Below are 16,489 nucleotides of genomic sequence, written 5' to 3'. Positions count from 1 at the left end.
TGCACCTAATATAGGAAGTCTAAGCCATTATTTTGTCAAATATTTTTCTACATGAATCTTTTCCTCCTTTTCTTCTGGGACTCAAATGTCACTAATTTTGTAAGTTCCACAGTTGCCTGAGACCCAATTAACGTTTTCCCCCGATCTTTTTCTTCTTTGGTCTTCAGACTGTATAACTACTAGTGATCTGTCTCCAACTTCAGTGACTCTTCTATTACCTCTATTTGCTCTTGAGCACATATAAGGAATTTTTAACTTTGTATAATGCATTTTTTTCAGTTCCAAAATTACCATTTAGTTCATTTTTAGAGTTTCAATTTTGCTTCTGAAAATTTCTGCCTTTCTTTTTATTTCAAATTTGTTTACCTTTACTCCATGGCTGATGGTTTTAACAGTTGCTTTATAGTCACTGTCTGATAATTTCAACACGTGGATCATCTTGACACTGTCAGATTTACTTGGGTTCATATTATGTTGAATAATTTTGGGTTGTATTCTAGACATTCTGGATATTATGTTGTGGTAACTCTGGTCCTGTTAAAGAATCCTCTAGGAAATGTTAAGTTTTTGTTTTAGCAGGTAATTGACCCATTCAGTTTCAGATTAGTTCTATCTTGCCTTCTTTGGGCATGAGTTCCAATATTAATTCATTTTCAAGGACTCTGTTATGCTTTGGTCTGCTCAGCACATGCTAGCAATTAGGTGATGGTTTATAAGAGAGTTGAGTTCTTGAAGCCTTTGCTATGGTTGTTTGGGTCTGTTGTGTTACACGCAGCATGGGGGTGAGCCCTGAATTTCTGTTTCATTAATGAAATTTAGGATCACCTTTTACAGATCCCTGCAAAATCTCCCTCATGCTTTCTCAACCCCGAAGTGTCCCTTCTTTTTGGTTCCTATGGCCAGAAAGAATTCTTGAGGCTTCTTATACCATTCTACACATATACATATGACTGCCACAACCTTCAGAGTAAAATGGCAAGAGAAAAATAATAGTGATTCCCTCACATTCAATGGAAAAGAAGGTTCTGGATTCTTTTGGCCAGAGATATGGGTATTTTCTTGGGTTTTTAGGTGTCCCTGCTGCCACTACTGCAGTGGAACGTACAGAGACAGCTGGCCTTAGAGCACAGGAGCCTCTTTTTCAGTCCTCTGGCTGGATATATATGGTGTTTACACCTACTATTCAGGGCCCACAGGGTCAATGCTAGGAGACAAAGGAGGAAAAAAATCCTGTGAAACTCACTCATGTTATGCAATGTTTTACAAGTTTTAACTGTATCAAATTTCTGCAGACTAGAGTAGAGATTATTAAGAAAGAGGATATATCTAGAAGAGAGCCAATCTGTCTTCTGTAGAATTATGCAGAAGTCTCGGACTCAAAATGGTGAGGGGGAGATGTAAAACATATAACAGTAAATTATAGTCTGTGCATGGATTATTTATCCTAATATAAAAAATTTGGTCGGAATATTTGATGATTTGTATCCAGAGAAATGTGGTCCCACAGTTTATTACTGTATTTTGGTAATTAGGTATCTTGCAGTATAACTCACAGTATTCCCGCCCAGTTGCCTTAAATGAAAGTCACCAGTTCATGAAGCTTTTTCCTTTACTTAAAATAGTTATCAATCATCAACATCAACTTAAATAAAAGCTAAGGACCACTGGATAATTCAGGAAAGCCTACAACATTGGGAAAAAAGCAAGGTACAGAGAAAAAATTACCTTGGAGGAAACACAAACATTAAAAAAAAAATCTAACTGGAAAACTCAGAGATTTTCAGAGAGCTCCTGGATCTCTACAATGCGAAGAGTATGCTATAAAAAGAAAACAATAGAAAACACTCTTGGAAATCAAGAGAAAATTCAAAAGAAATATATGAATATATAAAGTTAAGAAATCTCACAGAAAATTAAAAAAGTAAAAAGACAAAAAAAAGCTGTCAGATATAAAAGATCAATATAGGGAGTTCAACTTACACAAAGTAAGACTGCAAAAAAGAATAGAGAATAAAAAGGGGAAAAATGGGGATGGGTAGACATAATATGGGGGAGAACCCAGAGTTAAAGAGTCCAACCAGTTTGCACAAAAAATGAAAAACTATGCAACATACATAATTATGAAACTAACAGAACATAAAAATTAATAGAAGCTCTTCACTTCAAACAAACAAAAAAAACCCCAGAATAGGAGTATGCCATAAGGACAGAGGAGGCAATCTAAAACAACTTCCGGGGCACCTGGGGGGCTCAGCAGGTTAAGAGTCTGCCTTCGGCTCCGGTCACGATCCCCAGGTCCTGGGATGGAGTCTCACAATCAGGCTCCTTGCTTGGTGGGTAGCCTGCTTCTCCCTCTGCCTGACACTCCCCCTGCTTATGCACTAATAAATAAATAAAATCTTAAAAAAAAATAAAAAAATTAAGCAACTTCCAAATGGCCAAAGATGGAACAATGTGAGCAAGAAAATAATGACAATATTGAATTATAACCCCCCAAATAAAATACTCATGGGTCCTTACTAGATTATAAATAAATGATTACATAAACAAATAACTGGGGAAGAAGGTATAAATCTTCCTTGTACACGAATCAAAACTAAAACTGTACAAGCAAAGAGGGAAACAGAAGATGACCTTTAAAACAACAAAGTAATTGCTATAGGCAAGAAACAATGAGGAATGCTAAAAGGAAAACGTTAGAATTTTCTTTTCAGAGAAACAGGATATTTGCATAGACTCAAAGAATTCGCCCTCCCCATCCCGCCCCACACATTTACTAATTACAGCTGTTGTTTTACAGTACATCCATAAATTCTCTGCCACTCCTCCCTCCAGGAGGTGGAGCTTCTCCCTCCAGGAGTGGAGCTTACTTCACCGCCCCGTTAGTGTAGGCTAGACCTTAGTGACTTGCTTCTACAAAACAGTGTATGGAAAGAAAAAAACAACTTCACAGTAGAGACACGTGGCACACACTCTTTTAACCAATTCACCAGCAATAAGACACACTGACATACTTGCTGATATGATGAAAGGAAGAAGGGCAATGATATCTGTGATATTCTTCCTACCAACAATTCATAATTCATAATCTCAGTCTAATCATAACAAAATAAACCTAAACTGGGGGATATTCTACAAAGTACCTAACTTTCAAAACAGCCAAGGGTAAGGAAAAAAAAAACAGTAACAACAACAAAAAGAATAAGTAAAAAAAGAGTAAGGAAATTTCAGATTACAGGAGACTAAACAGCCATGATAAATAAATGCAATGTGGTATTCTGGACTGAATCCTTGAACAGAAAAAGTATTATTTGTGGAAAAGTCAATAATTTAATTACTAGTATTATACCAAAGTTAGCTTCTTAGTTTTCATAAATTATGTGGATTATGGAAGAAATATAGTATTAGAGGAAACTGCATGATAGGAATATATGAACTCTCTACACTACCTTCACAATTTCTGTAAATATAAAATTATTTCAAAGTAAAAATATAAATAAGTAAATAGGCTCTTAAAAATTGACAAGGAAAAATTAAGTCACCTACAAAAAAGGAAGAACTGTACTTCATGTTAGTAAAACAGATGCAAGAAAATGATAGAGCACTTTCTCTAATATTCTGAGCATCATTTTCAACCTAAAATTCTGTATTAGCCATCTATTAAGTTAAGTTGGAAAGCAATGTAAAGACACTTTTAGACCAATTTATTTCCTAGAACTTTATTGTAGGAAGCATTTCAGAATGTTTTCCAGCAACCAAATAAACCAAGAAAAATGAAGGCCAATCTTGAGAACACTGGATCAAAACCAATACAGCAGGGAACAGAAGTCTCAAGATTATACCTATGTAGCAGCCTCAGAGAAGAATCAGGCTGATTAAAAAGCTGGAACTTCCAAAGAAAAGGAAAAATTGGATGGAGCTGATATTATTCTTGAAAACATGAAAGAGCAAAAGGAAGTAATAAAATTAGCCAATGCAAGGGGGGAACAGGCAATTAGAAACTTCAAGAAAAACGACCAAAGGATATGTGTTCACACTCATCACATCAGAGTCATAACGTAATTATTGTTTATTGGTCTTCCACTTTAAAAACTAAGCTACTGGGGTGCCTGGGTGGCAAGTCGGTTAAGGATCTGCCTTTGGCTCAGGTCATAACCTCTGGGGGGAATCTGGGATCAAGCCCCCGCCCTGAAGCAAGGCAGGGCTCCCTGCTCAGCAAGTGAATCTGCTTCTCTCTCTCCCTCTGCCCCTCCTCTCCTCCTACCCCACCTCCCAAGCCAGCTCATGTTCTCTCTCTCTCAAATAAAGTCTTAAAAAAAACAAAACAACTAAAAAAAGGAACAGCGCTTACTGGAGAGAAAGTAAATGTTTTAACATCAAGAGAAAGAGAAGAGAGATAATAAAATTTATGTAAGAGAAGTTAAGAGGTGAAACAATGAGGAATGAAGGACATATATGCTAATATCTGTACCACGGAGTGCTGAGTCAAGAGACAGTGTTAGGCTCCAGTCAGTTAAAAAATCCAAATGTCATCAGATGGTGTAAAGTGAGGTACATTCTTTTTTTTTTTAATTATTTTTATTAACATAAAATGTATTATTTGCCCCAGAGGTAAGGTCTGTGAATCGTCAGGCTTACACATTTCACGGCACTCACCATATCACATACCGACCCCAATGTCCATAACCCAACCATCCTCTCCCCACCCCACTACCCCCAGCAACCCTTAGTTTGTTTTGTGAGATTAAGAATCTCTTATGGTTTGTCTCCCTCCCAATCCCATCTTGTTTCATTTTTTCCTTCCCTACCTCCCAAACCCCCTGCCCTGCCTCTTCATATCAGAGAGATCATATGATAATTGTCTTTAAAGTGAGGTAAATTCTTAACTCTCAACGCAAGAAGTCAAGAGACAGTGTCTACTATTGATAGATCAGTAACAATATAAGCATATTTAGATATATAACAATCATCACAGGAAGAACACAAATGCAAAAACAGTTACAAAATTAAGTATGGTTCTCTTGCGGATTAAACAAGGGATGGGGCAAAGCATCCCCTTAAATATTTGTAAATGACATATTCAAAATATATATAAAGAATTCATACAATTTAATACCAAAAAACCCCAAACAATCTGATTTAAAAATGGGCAGAGGACAAGAATAGACATTTTTCCAAAGACAACATACAAATGGCCAACAGATACATGAAAAAATGCTCAACAACACCCATCATCAAGGAAATGCAAATCAAAACTCCAATGAGCTATCACCTCACAAATGCCAGAATGACTGGTATCAAAAAAACAAAAAATAATTGTTGGTGAGGATGTAGAAAAAAAGGAATCCTTGTGCACTGCTGGCAGAAATGTAAACTGTCACAGCCACAGTGGAATATAATATGGAGGTTCCTTAACAAACAAAAATAGAAATAACATACAATTCAGTAATTCCTCTTCTGGGAAGAAAAGAAACACTAACTTGAAAAGACATATGCTCCCTTACATTTACTACAGCATTATTTACAATAGCCAAGATCTGGAAGCAACCCAAGTGTCCAGTGACAGATAAATGAATAAAGAAAATGTGGTACAGATTGACAATGGAATATTACTCAACCCAAAAAAGAATGAAATCTTGCCATCTGCAAAAGATGGATGAAACCAGAGAACATTATTTGAAGAGAAATGTCCTAAGTTAGACGGAAGATGAATACCATAGGATTTCACCTGTAGGTGCAGTCTAAAGAAGAAAACAAAAGAACAAACAAAAAAGAGGCACCTGGGTGGCTCAGCGGGTTAAGCCTCTGCCTTTGGCTCAGGTCACGATCTCAGGTCCTGGGATCAAACCTGCATCGGGCTCTCTGCTCAGCAGGGAGCCTGCTTCCCCCTCTCTTTCTGCCTGCTGCCCTGCCTACTTGTGATCTCTCTCTCTCTCTCGCAAATAAATAAATAAAAATCTTAACAAACAAACAAAAAAAGAACAAAACAAAACAGAAACAGACTCATAAATCCAGAGAACATACTGGTATTTGCAAGAAGGAAGTAGGGTAGAAACGGGCAAAATAGATGAAGGGGATTAAAAGGCACAAACTTACAGTTATAAAATAAGTAAGTCACAGGAATGTAAAGTACAGCACAGAGAATATAGTCATAACCTTGTACAGTGACAGACAATAACTACATATTGTGGTGAGTATACAAATGTCAAATCACTGTGTTGTACACCTGAAACTAACATATAATGTCCACTATACTTCAAATACAAATTAATTTTAAAAAGCAAGACCCTTAACACTGTAACCTCTTTATGATTTAATTTTTTTTTTTTTGAAGTAAGCTTAATGTAGGGCTTGAATTCACAACCCTGAGATTAAGAGTCATGTGGTCTACAAAGTGAGCCAGCCAGGTGTCCCTATGATTTGAATTTTAAGTACCATATACATGTATCATTTGGAAATTAAAAAATTTATTTCTAAAAAGCAAAAAAATTGGCATTATTTTCAGCAGTGAATAAAAATAACTCATATATTCATTCACAGTATGTACTGAGTTTCTACTTAGTGCAGTGGTTGGCCTTTAAATAAAACATCGTTCTTGCAATGAATGACCAAGGCTTTCAACTTAATGTACTATATGCTTGATTGATACTTATTTGTTTCAAAAGATACTGTTTCATATTCTCTTCAAAAACTTTAATAGGGGCACCTGGGTGGCTCAGTGGGTTAAGCCTCTGCCTTCAGCTCAGGTCGTGGTCCCAGGGCCCTGGGATCGAGCCCCACATCGGGCTCTCTGCTCAGCCTGGAGCCTGCTTCCTCCTCTCTCTCTGCCTGCCTCTCTGCCTACTTGTGATCTCTGTCTGTCAAATAGATAAATAAAATCTTAAAAAAAAAAAAAAAAAGAGAAAAACTTTAATAAATACTTAGAAGTTACTGTATTCTAGTCACTGAAAGTAATTTAAGTATACTGATATGAAGCTTAACTGTTTTCTTTTTTTTTTTTTTTTTTTTTTTTTTTTTTAAAGATTTTTATTTATTCATTTGACAGAGAGAGAGAGAGATTGCAAGTAGGCAGAGAGGCAGGCAGAGAGAGAGAGGGGGAAGCAGGCTCCCCGCTGAGCAGAGAGCCCGATGCGGGGCTCGATCCCAGGCCCCTGGGATCATGACCTGAACCGAAGGCAGAGGCTTTAACCCACTGAGCCATCCAGGCGCCCCTGAAGCTTAACTGTTTTCAATGTAACATGTTTACTTACACAATTTTGTGTATAATGTATTCAAGATGTTTGAAACACTGAAAGTAAGCTTAAAATACATTCAATTCTGAATTGTTTAGGCTTGTAAAAGATTATAATGGTGTGAATCATTAAAAAAAGAAAATATGCCTTCAAATCATTAATAATTTGATTTTTAAGTATATGTGTATATAAATCCTTGGATAAATTTGTTTTGTGTATCTCTATGAGTGTGCATAGGTGGTAAGAGAGACTTTAGAGACACTTATTTCTCAAATAAAATGATGAAATTGCAATGTGAGTTTCTAAATCAAACTAAGTGGCAATTTTTCTTGTCTTCCCTAACTTGACCCACTGCTAATCCAGAGTGGAAATACTGCATCCTATCATACTGACATAAACAGCGGAGTATTTTTTTTTAAAACAGACATCAACACTATTATGGGATTAATCACACCATATCTGCCAATATCAATGGTGAGGTGGCATTATTAGAAGGCCCAATGCAATGCCATAAGAAAACTATTAAAACTGTTTTTTTTTAAACTAAAATTCTTAGTTTTAGTATTATGCAAACTCAGGGATTCCGCCAGTATACTAAGACTCATCTGCCTACTAATTTATGTACTTATCAAACTAAACTTTTAATAAATTTAACAACTACTTTTTGTTCTCTGAGACCATTTTCTAATCTGTAAATGGAGCTAATATCTATCTCAGTGTTACTGTTAGAATCAAAGGAGATAATTTATTTGAAACATGTGATGCCTAGTAGCTGATCAATACATAACAAATCTGTTTCCTCTTCTATCCCACATGTACCCTGGTATTAGTTAAAGGTTAAGGTCTAATTAGAAAATTTATCCAAAGCATTAATTTATTCAACAATTAAATACTGAAACTCAAATGTCTATCAGACCCGTTCTAAGTAGAGAGAGTAGTTGTTCTATGTAAGACTTGGAAAAAGAGACAAATTTTGCATCTTGCGTGCACTTGAACGCTCCTTCTCTCTCTTGAATACATAAATAAAATACTTTAAAAAAAACTTTATGATCTTGGGATAAGAAAAGATTTCATTAAAAATAAAGAAAACAAAGGACAAAAGAAAACATATATTTGACTAAACAAAAATGTAAAGCTTCCATGTAACAAAAAATAGCAAAAAGATAAAAGATTAGCAATACAGGGGGAAATGACAACATATAAATCAGAAAGAAAAATGAAACAACCCCCCCCAAAAAGTGAGCAAGAAATAATCAACAGCAAAATCATATATGTAAATGACCAATAAACATGAAAAGATGCTTAATCTTACAGATAACCAAGAAAGCTGTTACTTAAAAAAATGAGAAATCATTTTAGATATACAAAAACTTCCTTTTCTTCTTCTCCTTCTTTTTTTAAGCAGCAAGCATGTTTTATTTATTTTTTAAAGTAGGTTCCACACCCAACGTGGGGCTTGAACTCACCACCCCAAGAGTTGCATGCTCTACCAAGTGAGCCAGCCAGATGCCCCAGACTGACAATTTTCAAAGGCTAACACTACTGAGTATTGATGAACACATGGCAAAGGGGAAACTCTCAGTCACTGCTAGTGAGGCAGAGGTGTTAACAGCCATTTCAGAGATTCTTTAGCAGTTACGTAGCAAAACACATAAATTCTACTTGATCCAATAATTCTACTTCACATACATGTTCACTGTATGTTCACATTAGCGAAGTGGTAGCAAAAAGCCTAATGACAATTTAAGCAATAGAGGGACTGGATTAACACAGTATGGTACAGTTACGTAACAGCATACTATATAGCAGTTAGAAAGTACTATAAACATAGCTTTGCGCAGTGGCAGTATCGTAGCCAATGAGGTTTGTCCGAGGCGTGATTATTGCTAATAGAAAGTACTATAAACATGTATACATACATTTATATGTACACATATATGAACTCAGATCTTAAAACATAATAATAAATGAAATTATGATACTGTAACACTTATGTAAACTTTCATAACACATAAAATAATATTTTATATATATATCCACCAATAATATATTTAAGAGTATTAAAACTGTACTAAAAACTTATACTTTAAATTCATAGTAGCTATTTTCTTTGAGGGAACAAAAATAATGTCAACTTTGTATAATTTGTCTTATTAAAAAATAATATATTAACAGCTGTCAGTTCTAAGTGAGAGGTATATATTTGTTGTTATATTATCCTTGACACTTTGTTTTTCTAAATTGTAAAAAAACAACAAAACAAACCCAAAACTAATAAAGGTCACCAATAACATCATAATTTAACTCTCTTCACTTATTTAAATACTCATAAAAACTAATATATGTGAATTCAACCTGCTAATACAACAAGATAAGCAAATGGAAATGAATATACTTCATGTTATGTCATTATGTTGATAAACCTAAAAAAGCAGGATAAAATATATCTCAGAAATGAGGTAAAAAATTTGATTTTAGACATCTTTCATAAAATCACTGAAGTGAATTCTTTAATTTGTGTATTTCCAAACTGACAGCTAAACTATCCTACAATTTTCATCTAAACACTAAAAAATAAGTAAAATTTACTTGCCCTAAAATAAACCAACTAACCTGTATGGGTTCTTCTATGTCTCTGAAGCTCATCGCTCCTTGTGAATCTTTTGCCACAAAACATCCAGTTGCATACAAAAGGTCTTTCTCCAGTATGCCAGCGAAGATGTGCTCGTAGGTGAGATGTTTTGCCATAAACTTTTCCACATCCTTCAATGTGACAGATATGCTGTTTCTTTTTTCCTGGTTCATTACTGCCTCTAACAAAAACAAAAACCAAACATTAACTACACTCCCAAACACCAAGCTTGTAATTATGGAAAAATAAAAGGGAATCAAGGTTTTTAAATGATGCATATCTGAATGTGTTTTCAAAATCATGATACTGCAACTGTAGTTAAAAATCAGAAAATTTTCAATTAAAAAAAGAGTTATGTACTAAACCCAAAACTGCTGTGAAAACATGTTTATCCCACAGAGTTCATGTTCACCATGGACTTCATGTTCCTTCCCTAATAGGCTCTTCCCCTGGGGGGGAAAAAATCTGTAAGCTTTTCAAGACACTTGAAAATTCTTGTCTAAATACCAAAAAGAATGGTAATCCCCATTTAAAAAAGTAAGGTTCAGAGTTTCACTTCCTGCAAGAGAGCATGAAGAGCTCCATGGGCTTACTCCCCAGTGAAAATTATAAAAAACAAAACAAATACCATGTACAGTCTCTGGAAATGGTTCCACGAGCATACAGCACATAAACAAATAAATATTCAAGAAAAAGAGTAAGAACAGTGATGGTCTGTGGTACTTGAACCAAAACCCAACCCTCTCTTCCTCTGCCCTGTCACCTCCTTTGACATAAAACAGTCTAGACTGGTACAACCAAGAGCAGGGTTTCCTCTTCTCACCTCCCAGTTGGAGGGTTATCTCCCCAAGAAGGGGCAAGATGTCAGAATTTCTCAGTTACCTGTTGCTGAGGCTAAGTTCCAGGCAAGTATGGCTGACAGGTAGGGAACAGGGAACTCTCCTCTCCCGCCCAAACCCGCCCACACACTCCTGAGACCTTGGCTCTGCCTTGGATAGGGCACAATGAGAGTAGTACAGTATAGATCATCCTTGACCGAGGTCACTTTTAGTGTATACATCAGAACTGTGAAATCAGCAGAAGCAAGCCAAGAAAACCTGAAGCTACTGCTTCTCCCTCGCCACCACTCAGCTCCTAGAGCAGGGACTCCACTCAAGACAGAAATGTGCCACTGTCCCAACCCCAAGTTCAGGAGCCTTAACAAAGAGATCCTAGCCAGAGAGAGAACACAGCATAAAACAGAACTCCAAATTTCTTCCCAAGGAATTGAATTAATTTGCAAACAAAGTGTGAAAAAGTTTGAGCCTAAGGGCACTCTTAAAAATAGTGGAGACTGTTGCAAAACACAAACAGGAGGCGACTAACAGACACACTGGAGAAACAGGCAAAACTATAGGCTGGCTAGGTTGTCAGAAAGGAGAAAAGAGGCAGCTGGGAGTAGTCCTCCAGAGTCAGAATAAATCTCAAACACAGACCTGTTGATCAATATGGAGGTTCCTCAAAAAGTTGAAAATAGAGCTACCCTATGACCCAACAATCATACTACTGGGTATTTACCCTAAAGATACAAATGTAGGGATCCGAAGGGGCACATATACCTGAATGTTTATAGCAGCAATGTTCACAATAGCCAAACTATGCAAAGAACCTAGATGTCCTTCAACAGATGAATGGATAAAGATGATGTGGTGTACATACACACACACACACACACACACACACACACACACACAGAGGAATACTAGGCAGCCATAAAAAAAACGAAATCTTGCCATTTGCAATGAAGTGGATGGAACTAGAGGGTATTATGCTAAGCGAAATAAATCGATCAGAGAAAGACAATTACTATGATCTCTCTGATATGAGGAATTTGAGAGGCAGGGCAGGAGGTCATGGGGGGTAGGGAGGGAACAAATGAAACAAGATGGGACCAGGGAGGGAGACAAACCCTAAGAGAATCTTAATCTCAGGAAACAAACTGAGGGTTCCTGGGGGGTGGGGAGGAAGGGAGGGAGGGGGTAACTGTGTTATGGTGAGTGCTGTGAATTGTGTGAGACTGATGATTCACAGACCTGTACCCCAGAACAAACAATATATTATATGTAATTATGTTAATAAATTAAAAAAAAAGAATCTGAACAGATCAGTCTGTAGAGTAATATATATTACAGGGCACTGTTGAAAACAATAGAGCAATCAGTTGACAATTAGCAGAGTTTAATAGCTGGGTGTGGTCAGGGACAGGACTGTCAAAGATTCTTGCCCAAACCACTGTCATCAAGGGTCACTAAGCAAACCTGATTCTGCATCCACTGAGGAGCAACATGCTTCATGGGGGGCTAAGGGGTCTTCACCAAAATAACCCAGCCAGTCACTAAATAAGCAAGTGAACAATAAGCAAGAGATGGGGAAAGGCAGGGGAGGCAGTACTAAGTTGCTATAATGAACTAAAGGACACCATGATTAAAGAAGCAAAGAATAATAACAATGTCACATCAAATGGAGAATATTAATGAAGAGTTACAAATGATTAAAAAAATGGGAAACTGTGGAGATGAGAAGTCCAAGTGAAATGAAAAATTTACTAGAAGGACTCAAAAGAAGAAATAACAAAAATCAACATAGATCAATAGAGATTATGCAATCCAAAAACAGACAAGAAAAAGAACAAAGGAAAATGAGCAGGGTACCTAAGAAATGTGGGAGAAGTAATAAGTAATAAGTGAGAGAATAAGTGAGAGAAGCAGAGAAGAGAGGAGGGAGCAGGGAGAGGGGGGAGAGAGAATGCAGCAAAAAAAATATTCAAAGAAATAATGGCTGAAAACTTATTAAACTTACTGAAAAACATGGATGTACACATGCAGGAAGCTCAACAAACTCCAAGTAGTGTAACTGCACAGATGAACAAATAGATACTTTATATGCTAAAAATCCTGAAACCCAAAGATAAAATCTTGAAAGCAAGGGAAAAATAACTCCTCACTTACAAGGGAACCGCAGTAAAAGAAAGAACTGACTTCTCAGCAGAACAACAGAGGTCAAAAAGCAGGGTGAAAACATGTGCAAAGTACTCAAGAGAAAAGAAAACTGAAACAAGGAGACTCTATCCAGCAAAAACTACCTTTAAAAAATGAAGTTGAAATAAAGATATTCCCAGATAAACAGAGAGTTTGAGCAGACCTGCTTTGCAAGAAACTAAAGTTCTTCAGGTTGTAGCAACTGAACCCAGAGAGTAATTCAAATGTACACAAAGAAACAAAAGAGCACCAGCAAGGGTAATTATGTAATTACAGAGGACAGTGTAAGTGCATATTTCTTGTTTTAGCAGATTTAAAACATAATTTTATAAAATAATATGTGTAAAATGTATTGTCAAATCCATAACATTATAGAAATGTATGTATTAAATATTTTTCCAGTAACAGCACAAGGCAGGGAGGTGGGAGCAAAGCTGCAGTGGGCTAAGAAAATGATGTCAGAAAGGAACTCAAGTATCAGGAACAAATAAAAAGTGATAAAATATTAGTGATAAAATTAACATAGCAAAAGTTATATATACTTGCTCATCTTCTCTCAACTTCTTGCCCCCCAACCCAAATGTCAGAGTTCTTGGTCAGATGTGAAAACACTTGAAAAGAAGTCCTTAGCAACCTCCAAATTATTCTTGGTGATCCTGATATCCCTCTGGCCTCTCAACTTCTTTTAAAGACATAACATTATATAAAGTAACAATTTATAACAATGTATTATTGAATTGGTAATACTTATAGACATAATGTATACTGTAACAATATACATAATAGTACATAATATATAAAAATAACATCACAAGAAGCAGCAAAAGGGAATAGACCTATAAAGAAATAACTTCTATAATTCACTGGAAGTAAATTACTATTAACCTTAAGCTGATTATGATAAGACATATACAGTGAGGTCAAGAGCAACTACTGTGGAAATAACTAAAATAATACAGGGAAAATATTATTAACAAAATTGAAATACTACTTTACAAATTAAAGTGCTATATTATATTCACTTAATGCAAAAGAGAACAGTAAAGGAGGAAGAGAGAAAAAGACATGAGACACAAAAAACAAAAAGCAAAATGAAAGACATAAATTCAACCATATCAACAACATCCAATGGATTATACAATCCAATCAAAAAACACATTTGGTCAGATTGGATTAACAAAAAAACCAAAAAACCAAAAAACCAACAGGGGCATCTGAGTGGCTCAGTCATTTAAGAGCCCATCAGACTCATGGTTTTGGCTCAGGTCATGGTCTCATGGGCCATTGGATTTAGCCTACATCCAGCTCCACACTCAGCCAGGAGTCTGCTTGAAGAGTCTCTCCCTCTGCCCCTTCCCTCACTCTCGTTCTCTCCCTCTCTAAAAAAATCAATCTTAAGGGTGCCTGGGTGGCTCAGTGGTTTAAAGCTTCTGTCTTCGGCTCAGGTCATGATCCCAGGGTCCTGGGATCAAGGCTCTCTGCTCCACGGGAAGCCTGCTTCCTCCTCTCTCTGCCTGCCTCTCCACAAACTTGTAATCTCTTTCTGTCAAATAAATAAATAAAATCTTAAAAAAAAAAAAAATCAATCTTAAAACAAAACAAAAAAAAAAACACCAAGATCCAACTACATGCTGTCTACAGGTGACACAGTTCACATTTAAAGACAGTAAGATACAGGTAGATTAAAGTAAATCAAGTAGGCAGAAAAGCAGTAAGGAAACAGAAGACTTGATAAATTTGACCTAACAGACATGCACAAAGCACTCCACCAAAAAGCAGCAAAATACACATTCTTTTCAAGTGCACATAAAATGTTCTCCCAAGATAAATCATACACTAGGCTATGAAACCTCAATAAAAGACAGAAATAACGCAAAGTATGACCACTTTGCCATTAGACTAGAAATCAACTATTGGAGGAAACGAAAATTCCCAGATATCTAGAAATTAAACAATACACTCCTAAATAACCAATGGTCAAAAAAGAAATCCACAGTGAAAACAGGAAATACTTTGAGATGAATGAAGATATATCATACCAAAATTCAAGGGATACATGTAAAGCAATACCTAGAGAGAAATTTTTAGCTGTAAATGCTGCATTAAAAAAGATCTTAAATCACTAACCTTCCATCTTAAGACAATGGAAAAAAGCAAATTAAATCTAAAATAAAGCAAACAGAAGGAAGGAATAATAAAGAATAGAGCAGGAACTAATGAAATTGAGAATGCAGAAACAACAGAGAAAAATCAATGAAACCAAAAGCCGATGTGACTTTTTGAAAAGGTCAAAACTGAACAACCCTTTAGGTAGACTGGCCAAGAAAAAAAGAGAAGACACAATCAGAATCTAAAATCAAAGAAGACTCATCATCAACCTTACAGAAATAAAAAGAGTTATAAAAGAATACCAAGAATAACCAATAACCATATAGCAATTACTTAAATAACTTAGATGAGATAGATTAAATTCCCAAAAAGACAATAAGTACCAAGACTGACTCAAGAAAAATCAATCAATCAGAAAAAAACCCTTAAGAGTAAAGAGACTGAATTAATAGTCAAATAAATACCCATAAGAAAAGCCCAGGACCTAGACAGTTTCACTGGTGAATTCTGCAAAACATTTAAAGAATTATTACCAGTTCTTCCCAAAATTAAAAAAAAATAATAAAAATGGAGGGAACACTTCCCAACTCATTCTATGAAGCCCGTATTACCCTTACCAAAAGCAAAGACATTTTAAGAAAACAACAAACCGATTATCTCTCATGAACACATGAACACAAAAATCCTTAACAAAATACTAGCACACTGAAAATAGCAATATATAAATTATGTACCATGACTAAGTTGGATTTATTTCACAAATGCAAAAGTACTTTAACATCTGACAACCAATATAACACACCATACTGAAAGAATAAAACACAGAAACTACACGATCATCTCAACTGATGCAGAAAAGCATCTGACAAAATCCAACAACCTTTCATGACAAAAACCACAATGAAGTAAGAATAGAAGGGAACTTTCTTAATTAAAGGCATATATGAAAAGCTCAGAGCTAACATCATACTTAATGGTGAAAGACTGGACCCTTTCCCCCTAAGATTAGGAACAAAACAAAGATGTCCATTTTCGCCACTTCTTTTCAACATTATACTATAGGTCTGGACAGAACAATTCAGTAAGAAAAAGAAATAAATATCATCCAAAGTGGAGAGGATAAGGTAAAACTATCCTATTTGCAGATGACATGATCTCACATACAGAAAAACCCTAGTGAGTCCACTAAAAAACTACCAGAACTAATAAAAAGAGTTCAGTAAGGTCGTAAGATACAAATCAGTAAACAAAAATTAACTGTATTTCTATACACTTGCAATGAACAATAAAGAAAAAAGTTCCATTTACAATAGCCTCAAAAAGAGTAAAATACTTAGGAATGAATTTAACAAAACAAGTACAGAACCTATACTCTGAAAACTACAAAACAGTATCAAAGGAAATCAGAGATCTAAATAAACAGAAAAACACATACCATGGAAAGTATCAGAGGACAATACTGCTGAGTTGGCAATATTCCTCAAGTTGATCTAAAGATT

The 16,489-nt window shown here is 35.7% G+C and overlaps 1 protein-coding gene across 1 annotated transcript in view; it reads right to left on the bottom strand.

Moving 5' to 3' along the window:
* Positions 1 to 16,489, bottom strand: part of SP4 (Sp4 transcription factor) — an 83,737-nt gene that overhangs the window by 16,977 nt on the left and 50,271 nt on the right. Inside the window, exon 5 of the mRNA XM_080818302.1 lies at positions 9,846 to 10,045. Coding sequence (XP_080674428.1) covers positions 9,846 to 10,045 — 200 coding nt within the window. The remainder of the gene's footprint in view (positions 1 to 9,845; positions 10,046 to 16,489) is intronic.

Source organism: Martes martes (assembly GCF_963455335.1).
Source record: "Martes martes genome assembly, chromosome: 11".
NCBI classification, from domain to species: domain Eukaryota; kingdom Metazoa; phylum Chordata; class Mammalia; order Carnivora; family Mustelidae; genus Martes; species Martes martes.
Note: the sequence above shows the minus strand (reverse complement) of the source record. Positions and strands in the feature narration are given on the sequence as shown.